This window comes from Procambarus clarkii, chromosome 48 (assembly GCF_040958095.1).
Source record: "Procambarus clarkii isolate CNS0578487 chromosome 48, FALCON_Pclarkii_2.0, whole genome shotgun sequence".
In the NCBI taxonomy this organism is placed as follows: Eukaryota; Metazoa; Arthropoda; class Malacostraca; order Decapoda; family Cambaridae; genus Procambarus; species Procambarus clarkii.
The window spans coordinates 8,107,459-8,127,685 of NC_091197.1; the positions used below are offsets into that span (position 1 = coordinate 8,107,459).

At 43.1% G+C, this 20,227-nt stretch overlaps 2 protein-coding genes across 2 annotated transcripts; one reads left to right on the plus strand and one right to left on the minus strand.

The window, feature by feature from the left end:
• The first annotated feature begins 939 nt into the window (after nt 1-939).
• Nucleotides 940-1,806, plus strand: LOC123764654 (uncharacterized). The gene has a single exon (XM_045752629.2). It carries the CDS (start codon nt 940-942, stop codon nt 1,804-1,806), a length of 867 nt encoding a protein of 288 aa, XP_045608585.2.
• A 10,148-nt stretch (nt 1,807-11,954) lies between these two features.
• On the minus strand, nt 11,955-17,615 carry LOC138351001 (antifreeze protein Maxi-like). The gene is made up of 2 exons (XM_069302472.1): nt 17,347-17,615; nt 11,955-12,357 (listed from the first exon to the last, which is right to left on the minus strand). Exons 1-2 carry the CDS (start codon nt 17,613-17,615, stop codon nt 11,955-11,957), a joined length of 672 nt encoding a protein of 223 aa, XP_069158573.1.
• Nucleotides 17,616-20,227: the final 2,612 nt, after the last annotated feature.

The window sequence follows — 20,227 nt, forward strand, 5'->3', positions numbered from 1 at the left end:
CACTCAACACAGGAGATGCATTTTCCTGCACTAATATTTTCAACGTTAATTATGCATTTTGTAATCCATTTCACTATGACGGGTAAGTTCCCTTTTTAATGTTGCAATTTGCGTTAATTGACACTTCCAAACGTGCTCGATGATTAACAAAGTATAAATGTTTAGTGTGTGGAGAGCTGGGAGGCTGCAGGGCATCGAACCATTCTTTATGAGCATTACGTGAAGTACCCATTTACCTCATGCACACACACACCACCACCCCACCACCACACAGCCCACCACTAGCACCAACCCACCACCCCACCACCCCACCACCACACAGCCCACCACCCCACCACCACACAGCCCACCACCACACACACCACAACCAACCACCCCACTACCACACAGCAATCCACCACCACACACACCACCACCCACCACCCCACCACCACACAGCCCACCACCACACACACCACCACCCACCACCCACCACCACCCCACTACCACACAGCCCACCACCCCACCACCACACAGCCCACCACCCCACCACCACACAGCCTACCACCCCACCACCACACAGCCCACCACCCCACCATCACCCCACCAACCCACGACCCCACCAACCCTCCACCCCACCACCCTACATGAACAAATGCCCCTGGGAGGGGGTATCAAAAGCAGCTCAACTGTCAACACTAGTATAAAAGCCATGTACACAAATGGAGATGGAATTACTAATAAAGGGGTAGAGTTACAGGGACGATACTGGAAAACGAAAGATTCTTTTACAGGAAAGAGTGACAGAAGAACGTCCACACGTGATCACGATAATAAGAATGACACTGACAAGTGTTAAGGGAGACGTGGGTGTCAAGTAATAAGGAGACGTGGGTGTCAAGTAATAAGGAGACGTGGGTGTCAAGTAATAAGGAAACGTGGGTGTCAAGTAATAAGGAGATGTGGGTGTCAAGTAATAAGGAGATGTGGGTGTCAAGTAATAAGGAGATGTGGGTGTCAAGTAATAAGGAGATGTGGGTGTCAAGTAATAAGGAGATGTGGGTGTCAAGTAATAAGGAGATGTGGGTGTCAAGTAATAAGGAGATGTGGGTGTCAAGTAATAAGGAGATGTGGGTGTCAAGTAATAAGGAGATGTGGGTGTCAAGTAATAAGGAGATGTGGGTGTCAATTAATAAGGAGATGTGGGTGTCAAGTAATAAGGAGATGTGGGTGTCAAGTAATAAGGAGATGTGGGTGTCAAGTAATAAGGAGATGTGGGTGTCAAGTAATAAGGAGATGTGGGTGTCAAGTAATAAGGAGATGTGGGTGTCAAGTAATAAGGAGATGTGGGTGTCAATTAATAAGGAGATGTGGGTGTCAAGTAATAAGGAGATGTGGGTGTCAAGTAATAAGGAGATGTGGGTGTCAAGTAATAAGGAGATGTGGGTGTCAAGTAATAAGGAGATGTGGGTGTCAAGTAATAAGGAGATGTGGGTGTCAAGTAATAAGGAGATGTGGGTGTCAAGTAATAAGGAGATGTGGGTGTCAAGTAATAAGGAGATGTGGGTGTCAAGTAATAAGGAGATGTGGGTGTCAAGTAATAAGGAGATGTGGGTGTCAAGTAATAAGGAGATGTGGGTGTCAAGTAATAAGGAGATGTGGGTGTCAAGTAATAAGGAGATGTGGGTGTCAAGTAATAAGGAGATGTGGGTGTCAAGTAATAAGGAGATGTGGGTGTCAAGTAATAAGGAGATGTGGGTGTCAAGTAATAAGGAGACGTGGGTGTCAAGTAATAAGGAGAGAGGGTGCACAGTGGAGGCGGAGTAGCCCATCTTGCCACAGTTACATTGAAGCTTTGACCGAGGTACAACTTGACGGTGAGTCTCCCCAGGACGAGAGCACACTACGAGTACCAACAATGGGAGGTATGAAGACAGTGGCCCCGATGATCTATAATCCCCCATTAGACAATAGAAAACTTAAGGAACAATACGACAAAGGGAACAAGATTTGTCTACAAGTAATTTGGAAAAAGCAACTATAGTAGCAAGAGGAATAAGAGCTAAAATTCTAATCCCAGAGGAATTTAACCACAGGAGGGTTGACAGGATAAAACATGGACCGGCCACAAGGGGTGGATTGCCAGAAAGCCTTTGACACAGTACCACACAAGAGGCTAGTGAAAAAGCTAGAGAGGCAGGCAGGATTGAATGGGAAGGTACTCCATTGGATAAGGGAGTACCTAAGCGGAGTACCTATCCCGGAGGGCAAAACTGCTTGACCTACCAGACGAACACTTCTTAAAGCATCTTACTACAGAACCAACAAGAGTAAGAAGAGTAGACTTCCCACCAATTCTTGATCCGGTGTTTTACAAAACTGAAGCAAATGTTGACAGAAATAGACCACAGAGTTGACCTGCTTGAACACATGATGACGCTAAAGGCGTTGGTGTTTAAACCTGTTTAATAGGAGGAGAGACTACGCTAATATGAGAGACCTTCTCTGTCTCATCTGAGAAATGAAGGAGAAGACAGCACATGACACGATGGAGTTCATTGGTGGGAAATGTGCCGCTGTAACGGAGCTGTTCCCATCACTCAAGGAGTGGAGGAGATGGACAAGTAAAGTGAATTTGTCCCCCTGGTTCAATAGGCAAAGTATCGAAGCTAAAAAATACAAAAATCGTCTGGAAAATAATTGAAAATAAAACAGAGGACAATAGAGAGGTACAAATGCGAATTAAAAAATTAATACATCCGAGTTAGGAGAGAAGATCAGAGGCAATAAGAAATTGAGAGTGTTGCAAAAGCTGAGGACCAACCAAAGCCGTGTTATAGCCATTAAAACGGGAATTCTCACAGAAAATGATAATGAGGTGTGTGCGAAAACTCGACAAAATATTTCAAGATATTTTTACAATGGAACCAGCATGAAGACCAATGTTGCGAGGTGAATGTGGAAAATTTCCACCACTCATAATATATTAATAAATTAATTGGTGTAATTGTGTAGCTACTTGCTGCATTATACAGCCTAAATCATACATCCACGACTACACCACACTGGCCATGTCCGCATATAGACCTATAGATACTCGGTCATATGATCTAGAATATTCGACCACAGGGCTAATTGACAAAAACAAATACTTTCTGTGACGGCATTTCAAAATCGTAATAAAGACGTAATCCATACTATTAGTATTATCAATAATCACTATATCACCTTTATCTTGATCTTACAAACACATCCATCTAGACGAACGAAAAGTTAATCATTATTCATAGCTAGCCCCGGTGACTGAGAGAGCAGGGGGGGGGGGGCACGGGAGGGCCACAGACTCAGACACTATTATTTACAGCAAGACACCATTATTTACAGCAAGACACCATTATTTACAGCAAGACACCATTATTTACAGCAAGACACCATTATTTACAGCAAGACACCATTATTTACAACAAGACACCATTATTTACAGCAAGACACCATTATTTACAGCAAGACACCATTATTAACAGCAAGACACCATTATTAACAGCAAGACACCATTATTTACAGCAAGACACCATTATTTACAGCAAGACACCATTATTTACAGCAAGACACCATTATTTACAACAAGACACCATTATTTACAGCAAGACACCATTATTTACAGCAATACACCATTATTTACAGCAAGACACCATTATTAACAGCAAGACACCATTATTTACAGCAAGACACCATTATTTACATCAAGCCACCATTATTTACAACAAGACACCATTATTTACAGCAAGACACCATTATTAACAGCAAGACACCATTATTTACAGCAAGACACCATTATTTACAGCAAGACACCATTATTAACAGCAAGACACCATTATTTACAACAAGACACCATTATTTACAGCAAGACACCATTATTAACAGCAAGACACCATTATTTACAACAAGACACCATTATTTACAGCAAGACACCATTATTTACATCAAGCCACCATTATTTACAACAAGACACCATTATTTACAGCAAGACACCATTATTTACAACAAGACACCATTATTTACATCAAGCCACCATTATTTACAGCAAGACACCATTATTTACATCAAGACACCATTATTTACATCAAGCCACCATTATTTACAACAAGACACCATTATTAACAGCAAGACACCATTATTAACTGCAAGACACCATTATTTACAGCAAGACACCATTATTTACAGCAAGCCACCATTATTTACATCAAGCCACCATTATTTACATCAAGCCACCATTATTTACAACAAGACACCATTATTTACATCAAGCCACCATTATTTACAACAAGACACCATTATTTACATCAAGCCACCATTATTTACAGCAAGACACCATTATTTACATCAAGCCACCATTATTTACAACAAGGAGAGCAGGCGCGTGTGAGTGTTCGGGACTCTTAAAGAGATCTAACACCGCACAAACTCTCTCGTACTCTCAGTTATAGCTCACTAAGGTGCTCAGGGAGGTGCTCAACTGTAAATCAAAACAAAATTCTAACTAATTCATCTCAAAAGCGTGTAGAGAGCAGCCCACACCAGCACATGTCCCCCCCCCCCCCCCTCCCCACGCTCACCACCACCACATCAATTATAATCTAAGCAAACTCAACCGCCTGAAACTAATTCCTCAGCAACGCTGTCATCTAATTCTTCAACATATCGAGCCTTATCTCAACACGAGAGATCTTTAATCTAGCAACTGTCAGATAGGCACAGGTTCTCAGTTTTGGTTAAGTCTTTAAGTGTTTGTGTAGTGTGTTTATTTGGCCAATTTATATGGTTCTACAACCCGTTCTCGCATTTTCTTACGGTCAATATTGACTTATTAAATAAGTGCATATGTGACATACTAATTTATTGTGAATATTTTAGTTTGCCTTGATAAGCTTCATAGAAAACACTGACCTTACCTAACCTTCTTAGTATGATAAGATAAGCATCTTATTCCTTCGTAATTACAATTATTACTTAACCTATACCTATAATAGGTTAAGTAATAATTATAATTACAAAGCAATAAGATGCTTATCTTAACATACTAAGAAGGTTAGGTAAGGTCGGTGTTTTCTATGAAGCTTATCAAGGTAAACTAAAATATTCACAATAAATTAGTATGTCACATATGCACTTATTTAATAAGTCAATATTGACTATACGAAAGTGCGAGAACGGGTTGGGTTCTATGACTATAATCTTTCCATATAAACTGTTTGTCGTTATATCGAGAAAGGGAACCCTAGAATAAAGTGAGCATCTATAATAATTCTTATCTAAGTTAATTAATTTGATAATTATCAATAATACTTTAATCCTAATTATCTAAACTGAAATGAGTTTATCACTAAATAATCAGTATAAATTATCAATAATTATCATTATCAAATATGGTTATTTGCTTACATATAATCTATAAATCAATTTCAAATCTTGCTTCAATAGTATAACTAGTTGTGCTATATTTATTAGATCAAATCCAAATTATTTTCCGTAACAGTTCAAGTGCTAGACTAGGTTGTGCATAGTGTTCACACCTTTCACCAGCCTGAACAACGAACCCGTAATATTAGCAATCATTAAAGCTGTATTTTTTAACATAATATTTAGTACTATGTACACTGATGTAGCTAAATACCAACAGGTACATGTTGTTTCTACAAACAATTTTCTTCAATAATACCGGATTACATTATCTCAGGAAAAGAGGAATCTTTGGCCGGACTTTGAGACAGTTAAGACCTTTCTTTTTTACGTTGTAGTTCTTGCTTGTAGCAATTTTGTATATACACATTATTATTATCCCTGATCAGTCCCAGGTGTTTATCCTACAGTGAAAGGCCAGAAAAACCAATGGATTTGTAGTCTCTGTAGAAGCGGAACAAGGCGGAACATCTTGTTCTTTCTTGCCACTTGACAAGTGTGATCAAATCATTGGAGTCAGACAAACTCTCTCCTTGGCTGCTGAGGGGCTTTGTCACCCATTATCTAGAAGTGAAAGTCAAATGCATAAGACAGAGAACAACCCAGAGGTCGGGAAAAAGGAGAATCATAATCTCATTAAAAAAAATGGAGTTAGAAAGAAGACATTGTATTACAGACGAGTGTCTTTAACAAGTATACCATGTAAAGGACTGGAGGAAGTCATCATGCTGGGAATAGTGGAGCATCTAGAAAGCATCAACCATGTTACTAAAGGTCAGCATGGATATAGAAAAGGAACGTTGTGCCTGACAAACTTAATTGAGTTTTAGGACAATAAGAGTATCTAAAATAAGATAAAAAAGAAGACTGGGTAAATTGTATTTTCTTAGTTGACCAGACCACACACTAGAAGGTGAAGGGACGACGACGTTTCGGTCCGTCCTGGACCATTCTCAATCGACTTTTGAGAATGGTCCAGGACGGACCGAAACGTCGTCGTCCCTTCACCTTCTAGTGTGTGGTCTGGTCAACATACTTTAGCCACGTTATTGTGACTCATCGACTGTATTTTCTTAGATTGTCAAAAAGCGTCTGACATTGTTCATGGTGAAAGACTGGTGTACAAGATGGTACCATAGGATACAATAACTGTTAAAAATCTTGAATGTGTTTTGAGTACTTGAAGGACAGAAAGTAAAGAGTCACAGTCAGAGAGGATGGTTAAAGCTGGTGAAATGTAACAAGTGGGGTCCCACAAGGCTCTATCCTGAGACCACAGCTGTTCCTAATTTATATGAACAATCTACTCGAGGGAGTGAGCTCCCACATGTCAATGATGATAAACTGACGAGGAATGTAAAAACAGAGGAGGACTGCAGGACGTTGAAGGAGGACAATAACAAACTCCTCAAGTGGTCAAACAACTACTTGCTGGAATTCAGTCACAACAAGTATAAGGTAATGAAGATGGGGCAAGGGAGTGAAGATACTCGAACGCACTTACACAATAAGGGGAAGGCAACTACAGGATTCAAAGAGAGATAAAAAAAAATTGGAGTGGATATAATTCCAAGGGCGGCCACCAGAGGCACACAAACAGGATAACATCTGCAGCATTTGGGTCGCTGGCAAATAAAAGAACATCGTTTAGAAACCTAAATCAGGATTTCTTTAATGAAATCTACACAACCGTTGTCAGAACAATACTGGAATATGCAGCGCCATCATGGAATCCGCATCGTGTGAAGCATAAAAAAAATTCGAACTATTCAAACATTTGAAACAACACTGTAGCCCGAGCTGAGAGGGTTATGCTACAAGGATAGGCTAATGGAACTACATCTCACAGCCCTAGAAGATAGAGGGGGATATGATCACAACATATAAGATACAGAGAGGGGGGTTAGATTAGGTTGAAAGAGATGCCTCTTTCAGATGAGATAAAATAGGACTAGAGGACACAGGTGGACTCTGGGAATGTTAATAAGCAGAAGAAATAGAAAGAAACATTCAGGTAGCCAGTAAGGATTGTCAGCAAATGGAATGCATGGAAAGAAGTGGTGGAAGCCACCTCAGTCCACAACTTTAAGGCGAGATTTGACAAGGAATTTAAATGTTAGAAGACCTAAGTTGTAGTGTAAGAGGCTTCAACGCTAGAAGCTGGGGTGTAGAGAGCTAACCCTATCTCACCCTTAGGTAAGCACTGTTAGGTCCTAAGTACCATCCACCACAATTACACCTATTCACCACTACCCTCTACCACCAACACCGCCCCTCACCACCACTACACAACACCACCACTACTCAACACCCATCACCACCATTACACACCACCACCCATCACTATACATCCCCACTACACAACCCCATCCTGCTATCGTCCAGTCTCTGCAGGCTCATTGTAATCATTACTGCCTGTACTCAACAAATTGGGACCCCACTTAACATGAAATAGCGCAATTATACCATATTCCATTCCCGTTCCAATCCTTGGTTCTATCCCCATAAAGATTTGTCAGCATAGTTTTTCTATATGATGATTATAATGCATTATGTAACTTGTTTATTGATGACAGTATTCAGTGAACATGGTTGAAATTGGTGAGGTGGTGGTGAAGGTTGGTGAAGCTACTGGAGGAGGAGGGAGAGCATCCAGTAGTGTGTGATTCATGTCGTGTTTAACAACCAGTATTGCTGATGAAATGCAAGATGGGTCCTAGAGGCGCCCTCGTGATGGAGTCTGTTATCTTGCCTGGCCAACATTCACAGATATTTTGGGTTCCTGAGAGAGACCCGTTACTCACTCGTGAAGTAACGCTTGTGTGTGATTATGGGCACAGTTTGTCCCGCCCCCAACCCATGTGACGAATAGTGATTGGAGGAGACGATGTTATGGTCTCCTTCAATGCCTCAGTCTTCTGTGTAGATTGGTAATGTTTCAAGATATTTGGCTGTTTTTTTCAAGTTAGGTATATCACGTAATTCTTCATGTTCATCAAGGAGAACTTTTTACACTCCCCTTCTTTATGTTCGTCAAGGAGAACTTTTTACGCTCCCCTTCTTTATGTTCATCAAGGAGAACTTTTTACACTCCCCCTTCTTTATGATGTCCATTCCATCTTTGAACACTAACTCTTTGGTTTATCGACGCATTAATCCCAGTAAATGCATCATGCTGTCTAAAGATCATCATTATTTGGATTTTCTCATCAAATCTTAGTTGATATCACCAAGCAAAAGAGCTATTAGAGCCAAATGTTCAAATCCGTTTAACATTTACATACAGAAATCTTATTTCGGCTCTTCAACACGAATTGGTAAAACATGAGAAAACAACAGATTAATGCCATACACGACCCAAGAATTCATTCTAATTTGACTGGACCACCGATTTTCTGAGTAGGGGAAGGGGGAGGAAGTGGCTAAGTACCCATCTCCCCCCTCAAAGGTCTCCCCTTGTCCTGGTTAATGGGCTCATATATGACTCCTTGGGGCTGGTGGGTTTACATCACCCCCTCCCTCCTTCCTTTACCTCTAATGGTGTTGCACATATGTAGAAGACCAAAATAATGTACCCATTCGGGTCACTGGACCTCCGACTGGAGGGGTCACGTGTGATGGTTTGACCTTGGGTGCCCAGGCTGGGGCGAGAGGGAGTAAGAGGTTGTTGCACTGGTGAGGGACAATGTACAGTGCAATAGGACTCCCATGTTAAAGAGGTGGGGAGCCCCTGCATGTGACAATGCACCAGCCAACACTTGGCCTCCCTTGCTGCCTCAGGGGAAAGGAAGACCATTTAGGACAACCAGGAAAAGAGCAGTGTTCAGAACACTACCTTTGGGGAATACTTATATGTTGTTGAAAAGAGCTAGACAAAGTTGTACCAGAAACAGCAGTACAAATAGACCTTAATTATACTAGGATATCAGTCGTGCTGTAACTGTTGCAAAGGCCACATTGAGAGGGAAAGAGGGGGAGGGGAGGGGGGGAAGGGGAAGTGGGATTAGGGGGACAGGGGAAGTGGGGTTACTTCTACTTCGGTACAGGTGGTACACCTGTGAAGGGGGAGTGAGACAGGCTGGGCTCATCTTACGGTGAGCTCACCGTGAGATGAGATCACCGTGAGATAAGGACCAAAATAACCTTCTAAGAAGGTATATCAGTAACAGGTAATCAAATAGTTTTTCTTTAGTTTATTCCTTCCCTCTTCCGACCAATTTCTTCCCTTCTCTCCAATTACATTTTTCCCCTTTTTCTTCCTCCTTCCTTTGTCCCTTTCTCTTCCTCCATTGTCCTCGTTTTCCCTTTAACCTCATCTCCTCTCTCCTCCTCCTCCTCCTCCTCTCTTTTTCTCTTCCCTCACCTTTTACTTTTCTCTTGTACTGCTATCTCCTCCTCACATCTCTTCATTTGTCAACTGCCACTGTCTTGTGTCCTCGCTATCCTTCATTCTCTTACTTCACTTCTTTCGTTGTCGCATTTCTTAATTTCTCCTGTTCGGTTTCTCTTTCAGTAGCATTTTGTCTTTGCTTTCTACCGCGTATTATTTTTACCTTTTATTTGTTTCTATCTCTTGTCGATTACTAACATTTTTATCTTTATCATTTTTCTTCTATTTAGGCATTTTTTTGCTTTTATCTCTCTCTCTCTCTCTCTCTCTCTCTCTCTCTCTCTCTCTCTCTCTCTCTCTCTCTCTATCTCTCTCTCTGTCTCTGTCTCTGTCTGTCTCTCTCTCTCTCTCTCTCTCTCTCTCTCTCTCTCTCTCTCTCTCTCTCTCTCTCTCTCTCTCTCTCTCTCTCTCTCTCTCTCTCTCTCTCTCAGAACAAATTTCATTCCCATGTCTCTTCGTCTTCAACAATAAATCCCTTTTCCAATTTGATCCTTTTTCTCCAGTAGTGGATACCTGTCTCTTCTGACCTGGTGACCTGGGAGAGGTCACGTCACAGTACAGGTCACTCCTGGCCTCGTGACCTGGGAGAGGTCAGGTCACAGTACAGGTCACTCCTGGCCTCGTGACCTGGGAGAGGTCAGGTCACAGTACAGGTCACTCCTGGCCTCGTGACCTGGGAGAGGTCAGGTCACAGTACAGATCACTCCTGGCCTGGTGACCTGGGAGAGGTCAGGTCACAGTACAGGTCACTCCTGACCTCGTGACCTGGGAGAGGTCAGGTCACACTACAGGTCACTCCTGGCCTGGTGACCTGAGAGAGGTCAGGTCAACAATGTCTTGATGACGTCACACTAGTTACAAAATTCACACAATTTCGAATTTAATTTAGCTTAGCGGTGTGTGGGGGAGGGAGGGTTGAACTTCAGCTCTTGGACCATCTCTCACCCTTCAAATGATTGCAAGGGTTCCCATACCCTTCGGGCTGTCATATTTATACAGGGATTCGAGTATGGATCCCGCCTGACCTCTCTTCATAGTTCCATATATTAACAAAACTTATACAGAGAAAACAATCCTAATTACATAGTGGTATATATATGGGTATTTACCACGCTTCTCCTTGTCCGTCTATATCACCCATGTCAAATTACTTTCCTTTTTGTCGAGTATTTTGTATGTCGTCATCATGTCTGTTTTTTGTTCTTATTTTAGATCTCTAGATTTTCTCCGCCTTTGTTTTGGGGTCTGGAGACGTTGACACATGTCCCAGCTCTTGAAGAGTGAGATAAGAGCTGTGTAGAGTGAGATAAGAGCTGTGTAGAGTGAGATAAGAGCTGTGTAGAGTGAGATAAGAGCTGTGTAGAGTGAGATAAGAGCAGTGTAGAGTGAGATAAGAGCTGTGTAGAGTGAGATAAGAGCCTTATAGAGCCTTCCTTACATCAGCTTAAGTAAACCCGCCATGCCTGGTTTACTCGCTGCCCTGAATGTAGTAACACATGTGTCGTGTCTATGTAGTAACACATGTATCGTGTCTATGTAGTAACACATGTGTCTATGTAGTAACACATGTGTCTATGTAATAACACATGTGTCTATATAGTAACACATGTGTCTATGTAGTAACACATGTGTCTATGTAGTAACACATGTGTCTATGTAGTAACACATGTGTCTATGTAGTAACACATGTGTCTATGTAGTAACACATGTGTCTATGTAGTAACACATGTGTCTATATAGTAACACATGTGTCGTGTCTGTGGAACAGGCGAGAATATATATGTGCTTGTTAGCATTATAAAAGATAATATACCACTGGTGTGTTCAGTCACACTTCACTATATGTTGTCCAACACTTCCCTCACACACTCCACTAACACTTCTCTGACACACTCCACTAACACTTCTCTGACACACTCCACTAACACTTCTCTGACACACTCCACTAACACTGACGATAATTAGCATTATAAATGGTCATGTGTTAAGTAGAAATAATACTAATATAATAGTAAAATTTGGAGTTTAATAGTAAAGTAAGTAATTTAAAGTAATTATAGTAATTTAATAATATACTACAAATTAAACGGCAGCAACAAGACCAGCAGCGCCACTACTCTCAACATCAAATTTCAAGAGCAAAAGTAATAGCAGAGAAAATAGCATAGGCAACAGAAGTCGCAGCAGCAGAAGCAGCCTCATCAGCAGCAGCAGCAACAGCATCAGAAGCAGCAGCAACAGCATCAGCAACAGCATCAGCAGGAACAGCAGCACCAAGAGCATCAGCATCAGCAGCATCAGCAACAGTAGCATAAGCAGCAGCATCAGGAGCAACAGCAGCAGCAGCATAAGCAGCAGCATCAGGAGCAACAGCAGCAGCAGCATCATCAGCAACAGTAGCATAAGCAGCAGCAGTAGGAGCAGCAGCACCAGGAGCAGGAGCAGCAGCAGCAGGAGCAGTAGCATCAGCAGGTGTAATCCACACCACAGAAGCTGCACACCTAACATGGGATGAATACTGGATTATGCTGTAAATATACAGTTAAACACACATTACGTGAATTACGATACACATGGTGCAGCATGCAGCATTATGACACACAAGGAGCAACATGGAGCATGATGACGTACACATATTGCAGCATTATGACACACATGGTGCAGCATGGAGCCAGTCATGGGTGTGGTGATGGGGGGCAGTATTGTCCTGGGACCTCTGGTCATTAGCCGCCATGAAACACTCGCTTAATATCTTTATAATTGGCAAGGAATTTTTATGTTGCATAATTAAGCGTTCTGTTTGATGTTTCTTAATCCTTGCTTGCAACGATCATCATTTACAATGTCAGCTTTAGTATATATATATTTAATATATATATTTATATATATACACACACACTAAAAGAATAAGGGTGGTAGGTGAAGAAAATATCAAAGTGTTCAGTGAGGATCCACAAGGTCTTCTCTGAGTACTCACTATTTTCTTCTCCAAGGCTATGGGTTCCTACACTTGCACCAGAGGTGGTACCCCTTTTAAGTATTATAAAATATATATATATATATATATATATATATATATATATATATATATATATATATATACATATATATAATATATAAATATATATAATATATATAATAGGGGATACGACCTGCGGCTGGAATAAGGGGACACAGAGCCTCGGAGGAAAGCATGCACAACACACACAGAACGACAATGATATAGCAAGCACGGCAAAGACTCGACCTAAATTGCTGCACAGTCACATCAGAAGGAAAACAACAGTGAAGGAACAGTGAGTTAAAAAAATAGTATAATTTCTGGAGCGAAAAAACTTTGTAAAACATCAACAAGGGTTGAGGGACCGCAAATCTTGCGTCACAGCTTTAATTGAATTTTTGTCCAGGCAACAAAAATTAGGCAAGAAAGAGAAGGGTGGGCAGAGTGCAAATTTCTTGATTGCCAGAAAACCTTTGACACAGTACCCTATTATGCAGAACAGTTGCATAAGTTGGAGATGCAGGCAGGAGTTAAAGGGAAGGTACTTGGTGGGTTGGACATGTATATGAGTGGGATTGGGTCGTTATAGATAGGAGCTGCCTCGTATGGGCCAATATGCCTTCTGCAGTTACCTTTATTCTTATGTTCTTATGTACTCAGTCGATAAGGGAATACCTAAGCAAAAGAAGTAAGCGAGTGACTGTGAGGGGCGAGGTCTCAGAGTGGCGAGGCGTCACCAGTGGAGTCCCACAGGGGTTTAGTTCCTTGAATCTATACTGTTTCTGATATATGTAAATGATCCCCCAGAGGGAATTGACTAATACGTCTCAATGTTTGCTGATGATGCAAAAAGTATGAGGAGGATCAAGACAGAGGAAGACAGTATGAGGCTACAAGATGACCTAGATGAACTGAAGGAGGGAGGGAATTATCAGGAGGAAAGCTCCAAGCCATTATGACTATATAGCACTTGGAAGGGGTCAGGAAAAGGATTTGGGATGGGACGGGGGAAAGGAATGGTGCCCAACCACTTGGACGGTCGGGGATTGAACGCTGACTTGCATGAAGCGAGACCGTCGCTTCATGCAGGTCTACTAAATTTCAACAGGTAGGTAGAGCCCAGCAGGTAGAGCTCTCGATCCCAGCATACTGTACAGTGGAGTACAATACAATCTGTACCGTACTTCACTGTACTATCTTGGGTGAGGTTAGGTAAGGGTTCAGTGCCGTATTGTGCACATGGGTGAGGTTAGGTAAGGGTTCAGTGCCGTATTGTGCACATGGGTGAGGTTAGGTAAGGGTTCAGTGCCGTATTGTGCACATGGGTGAGGTTAGGTAAGGGTTCAGTGCCGTATTGTGCACATGGGTGAGGTTAGGTAAGGGTTCAGTGCCGTATTGTGCACATGGGTGAGCAATTTCACATTATATACAATATTTAAATATGGGGAAATATTCTAAAACTTAGGTTAGACTATGTAACTAATTACAACTCATGGGCAGCTTACTCTTCAATATTTAATTACCTGTGAATTATTTAATATATACCACGTATAATTGACAACTTCAATGGGGAACTATACTAACAAATATTTGGTGTAGAAAAGCATTCGCGATCCGGCAATGAATTAGTTTCTCTGAGTTTAAATAAATTACACTTTATATTAACTTGAGTATTAATGTATTTACTTTTTATGTTAATTTGTATTTTTAAGGTAAAATGCAATTTTAATGAGTTACAGATAGAGTATATATTATATAGACATGATGAGATCCTCCGACCATGGTGAGTTTGGTTCCCAGGTGTGTAGTGGGGAAGGCTGGTGTGTAGTGGAGAAGACAGGTGTGTAGTGGGGAAGACAGGTGTGTAGTGGGGAAGACAGGTGTGTAGTGGAGAAGACAGTTGTGTAGTGGAGAAGACAGGTGTGTAGTGGAGAAGACAGGTGTGTAGTGGGGAAGACAGGTGTACTTACGTAGTTGTATAGTTATACTTACCTAGTTGTGCTTGCGGGGGTTAAGCTCTGGCTCTTTGGTCCCGCCTCTCAACTGTCACTCAATTGGTGTACAGATTCCTGAGCCTACTGTGCTCTATCATATCTACATTTGAAGCTGTGTATGGAGTCAGCCTCCACCACATCACTGCCTAATGCATTCTATTTGTTAACTATTCTGAAGAGTCTACTACTCTGCATATATACGTGTGTGTGTGTGTGTGTGTGTGTGTGTGTGTGTGTGTGTGTGTGTGTGTGTGTGTGTATGTGTACTCACCTATTTGTACTCACCTATTTGTGCTTGCGGGGGTTGAGCTTTGGCTCTTTGGTCCCGCCTCTCAACTGTCAATCAACTGGTGTACAGATTCCTGAGCCTACTGGGCTCTATCATATCTACATTTAAAACTGTGTATGGAGTCAGCCTCCACCACATCACTGCCTAGTGCATTCCATCCGTTAACTACTCTGACACTGAAAAAGTTCCTTCTAACGTCTCTGTGGCTCATGTGGGTACTCAGTTTCCACCTGTGTCCCCTTGTTCGCGTCCCACCAGTGTTGAATAGTTTATCCTTGTTTACCCGGTCGATTCCTCTGAGGATTTTGTAGGTTGTGATCATGTCTCCCCTTACTCTTCTGTCTTCCAGTGTCGTAAGGTGCATTTCCCGCAGCCTTTCCTCGTAACTCATGCCTCTTAGTTCTGGGACTTGTCTAGTGGCATACCTTTGGACTTTTTCCAGCTTCGTCTTGTGCTTGACAAGGTACGGGCTCCATGCTGGGGTCGCATACTCCAGGATTGGTCTTACATATGTGGTGTACAAGATTCTGTACACCACATTCTGATTCTGATTCTGATTCTGTTCTGTGTATGTGTGTGTGCGTGTGTTTATTCACCTAGTTGTGCTTGCGGGGGTTGAGCTCTGATCTTTCGGCCCGCCTCTCAACCAATCAACTGATACTAACTACTATTTTTTTCCACACACACACACACACACACACACACACACACACACACACACACACACACACACACACACACACACACACACGCACACACACACACAGAGTATGTGAGAGCCCAAAAGGCTCAGGAACCTGTACACCTGTTGATTGACGATTGAGAGGCGGGACCAAATAGCCAGAGCTCAACCCACGCAAGCACAATTAGGTGAGTATAATTAGGTGAATACACACACACACACACACACACACACACACACACACACACACACACACACACACACACACACACACACACACACACCACACAAGGTGTGCTGAACACAAGGTATCATCTGGGAGGGGAAATTCTGCAAGAGTCAAATAGAGAGAAGGATCTGGGGGTTGATATCACACCGAACCTGTCCCCAGAGGCCCACATCAAAAGAATATCATCAGCGGCATATGCTAGACTGGCCAACATAAGAACTGCCTTCAGAAACTTGTGTAAGGAATCTTTCAGAACCCTGTATACCACTTATGTAAGACCAATCCTGGAGTATGCAGCTCCAGCCTGGAGTCCATACCTAGTTAAACACAAGACAAAGTTAGAGAAGATTCAGCGGTATGCCACCAGGCTCGTCCCGGAACTGAGAGGATTGAGCTACGAGGAAAGGCTAAAGGAGCTGAACCTCACATCCCTGGACAACAGAAGAGTAAGGGGAGACATGATAACCACCTACAAAATTATCAGGGGAATTGACAGGGTGGACAAAGACAAACTCTTCAGCACAGGTGGGACACGAACAAGGGGACACAGGTGGAAACTTAGTACCCAGATGAGCCACAGAGACGTTAGAAAGAATTTTTTCAGTGTCAGAGTAGTTAATAAATGGAATGCACTAGGAAGTGATGTGGTGGAGGCTGACTCCATACACAGTTTCAAATGTAGATATGATAGAGCCCAGTAGGCTCAGGAATCTGTACACCAGTTGATTGACAGTTGAGAGGCGGGACCAAAGAGCCAAAGCTCAACCCCCGCAAGCACAATTAGGTGAGTACAATTAGGTGAGTACCAGGAAGCAGCCTGTAGCAGCTGTCTAACTCCCAGGTACCTATTTACTGCTAGGTAACAGTGCTTCATGACTCTTGACACCTGGTGCAGGTAGATCTAGGCGTGACTAGTCTCGCGGCGGCTTCACTTCTCCACAGCCTCCAACACCTCTTAAACAACAGATTTTATTACATTTCTGGGTGGTAGTAAAGATGCATAAAATATCAGATATGGAACATATCAGTGTGGCTTTACATTTATTAGTAAAACCACAAAGATTGTGGCTGACATATGAGGAGAGTAAACACATTGGCATCGTCTATGTTAGACTGATTTGTTGTGTATTGTGATGGGTGAGCGGAAGATTACACAGCAGGGGAGGAATACACAGCAGCCCAGGAATACACAGCAGCCCCAGGAATACACAGCAGCCCCAGGAATACACAGCAGACGAGGGCAGAAATGCGCTAATTTTCGGCTTCCTTGTACCGGCCTGTGATGAAATATTGAGTGGCTGAGCCTGTGACGCGGTAATCACTGTGAGCTTGTCGCAGCTTGTGCCTGTAAGACCAGTAATGTATTCTCTGTGAGGCTGGAGGCGGCCGGCAGCTGGCTGGGGGCGTCCGGCAGCTGGCTGGGGGCGTCCGGCAGCTGGCTGGGGGCGGCCTCCAGCTGGCTGGGGGCGGCCGGCAGCTGGCTGGGGGCGTCCGGCAGCTGGCTAGGGGCGTCCGGCAGCTGGCTGGGGGCGTCCGGCAGCTGGCTAGGGGCGGCCGGCAGCTGGCTGGGGGCGGCCCAAGCCAGCTGCATGTATACACCCCATGGGGCTTGTCTACCCATATACAAGGGGGGGGGGAGGCTTGCAGGTTCCAGAATAAAGGGACATTATGCACAATGTCCCAACAGACCATTTGAACATTAAAACAATGCAGAGTTAGAAATTAAATCCCACTTCCCATGAAATGTGAAAATTCGAAAGCATTTGTAATACTCATCAGAGCCATTCTCTTCGGAATTAACGGGGCGGGCCGGGGTGGGCCAGGGTGGGCCAGGGTGGGCCAGGGTGGACCGGGGTGGGCTAAGGCGGGCCAGGGTGGACCGGGGTGGGCCAGGGTGTGCCAGGGCGGGCCGGAGTGGGCCAGGGTGGATCGGGGTGGGCCAGGGTGTGCCAGGGCGGGCCGGGGTGGGCCAGGGTGTGCCAGGGCGGGCCGGGGTGGACCGTGCTCAAGAATATCCATATAAAATTCAATTAAATTTAAAAGTTTTTCTTAGAGGTGACAAATGTTCGTTACAAGTAACAACTGATCAACACCAGACACGTGTCAACAAAATATCCCTCAAGCCGATTATTTCCTAAGCATCTTAAACTCCTGTATGCTAATCCCCCGACAGTCACAAACAAGAATCACTCAAACATCCGCTACTGCCTTGAATCACTTGTGGACTAACATAACAGCTCCCCTTGCATCTGGTTTAATCACTGACACAACACCTGACCACTATCCTACCTTCCCCCTAGCAAACATGGACATACCACCACCAAATACCAAGAAATTTGCCTTCAGGCTAGAGAGTAAAGCAGCAATAGGTAATCTCAGAAATGCACTTCACAATTCAATCTGGGAATCTGAATTCAGTAATACACAGGACATAAATTCATTAGCCTACATCATCCTTTCCCAAACTGACTCCACACATTCTCTTGTGCCATTAACATGTACGAATCCTCGTTCCTAGATGCAAATCCTGGGGCCAGATTCATGAAAGCACTTACGCAAGCACTTACGAACGTGTACATCTTTCCTCAATCTTTGACGGCTTTACTTACATTTATTAAACAGTTTACAAGCATGAAAACTTGCCAATCAACTGTTATTATTGTTATAAGCCAGCCTCCTGGTGCTTCGGAGCTCATTAACTGTTAAATGATTGGAAACAAAGCCGCCAAAGATTGAGAAAAGATGTACAGGTTTATAAGTGCTTTCGTGAATCTGGCACCTGACCTGAAACTCTTCCTTAATAGAGGTAATAGATCCCATACTATAACTATAATCTGAGCTTGTAAAAGCATCTTAATCACCTTCAGTTCTAAAGTGCTTAATAACACATTAGTTTCTAGAGCAGTTATCTTACCCTGTCAGAGTAGGAGAGACATAAATATATAATATATACCAGACCATCAGCACCAGACCAATCCGTCACAACTCTCAATCACAAGACCAATCCGTCACAATCATCCGCACTAGACCAATCCGTCACAGTCATCCGCACTAGACCAATCCGTCACAGTCATCCGCACTAGACCAATCCGTCACAATCATCAGCACCACACCAATCCGTCACAATCATCAGCACCAGACCAATCCGTCACAATCATCCGCACTAGACCAATCCGTCACAATCATCCGCACTAGACCAATCCGTCACAATCATCAGCACCAGACCAATCCGTCACAATCATCCGCACTAGACCAATCCGTCACAATCATCCGCACTAGACCAATCCGTCACAATCATCAGCACCAGACCAATCCGTCACAATCATCCGCACTAGACCAATCCGTCACAATCATCAGCACTAGACCAATCCGTCACAATCATCAGCACCAGACCAATCCGTCACAGTCATCCGCACTAGACCAATCCGTCACAATCATCAGCACCAGACCAATCCGTCACAGTACAGAACAAGGCAGCAGAGGGGGGGGGGAAGCTGGAACTATCACCGGTGTTGACGCACTCCGATGGTTTATGGAAATAGAATTTAACGTTAAGCGTCTGTTAGCTGTTATTGTGTGTGTGTGTGTGTGTGTACTCACCCAGATGTACTCATCCTAGATGTACTCACCTAGATGTACTCACCCAGATGTACTCACCCAAATTTACTCACCTTGATGTACTCACCTAGATGTACTTACGAGGTCGAGCTAGGCTCCTGGCCCCGCTGTCGGAACCTTCGTGCATGACTGCAATGACACATTTCTCAAGCTTTGATCATATTTACATTTTCAACTTTGAATCGACTCAGCTTCAACGACTTCTACATCTAACGTGTTCCATTTACTGATAGTTTTAACGCTGAAAATGTTCTTCCTGATATCTCTATGACTCATTTGCCTCTTCAGTTTCCATCTATGACCTCTTGTTCTTCTGTTCTTAGCTTTGAACAATGCTGCTTTGTCTACTTTGTCAATTTCCCTCAGAATGCTATATGTTGTTATCATGTCCCCCGCTATCTCTTCTTTCCTCTAGTGCAGTAAGGTAGAGTTCTCTTATTATTTCTTTATAGTTCAATCCACTCAGATCCGGATCGTGTCTTGTTGCATACCATTAGATCTTTTCTAGTTTCTTCTTATCTTTTTTCAGGTAAGGGTTCCATGCCTGGGACTCATATTCAAGAGTAGGTCTCACCTTCGCTGAAT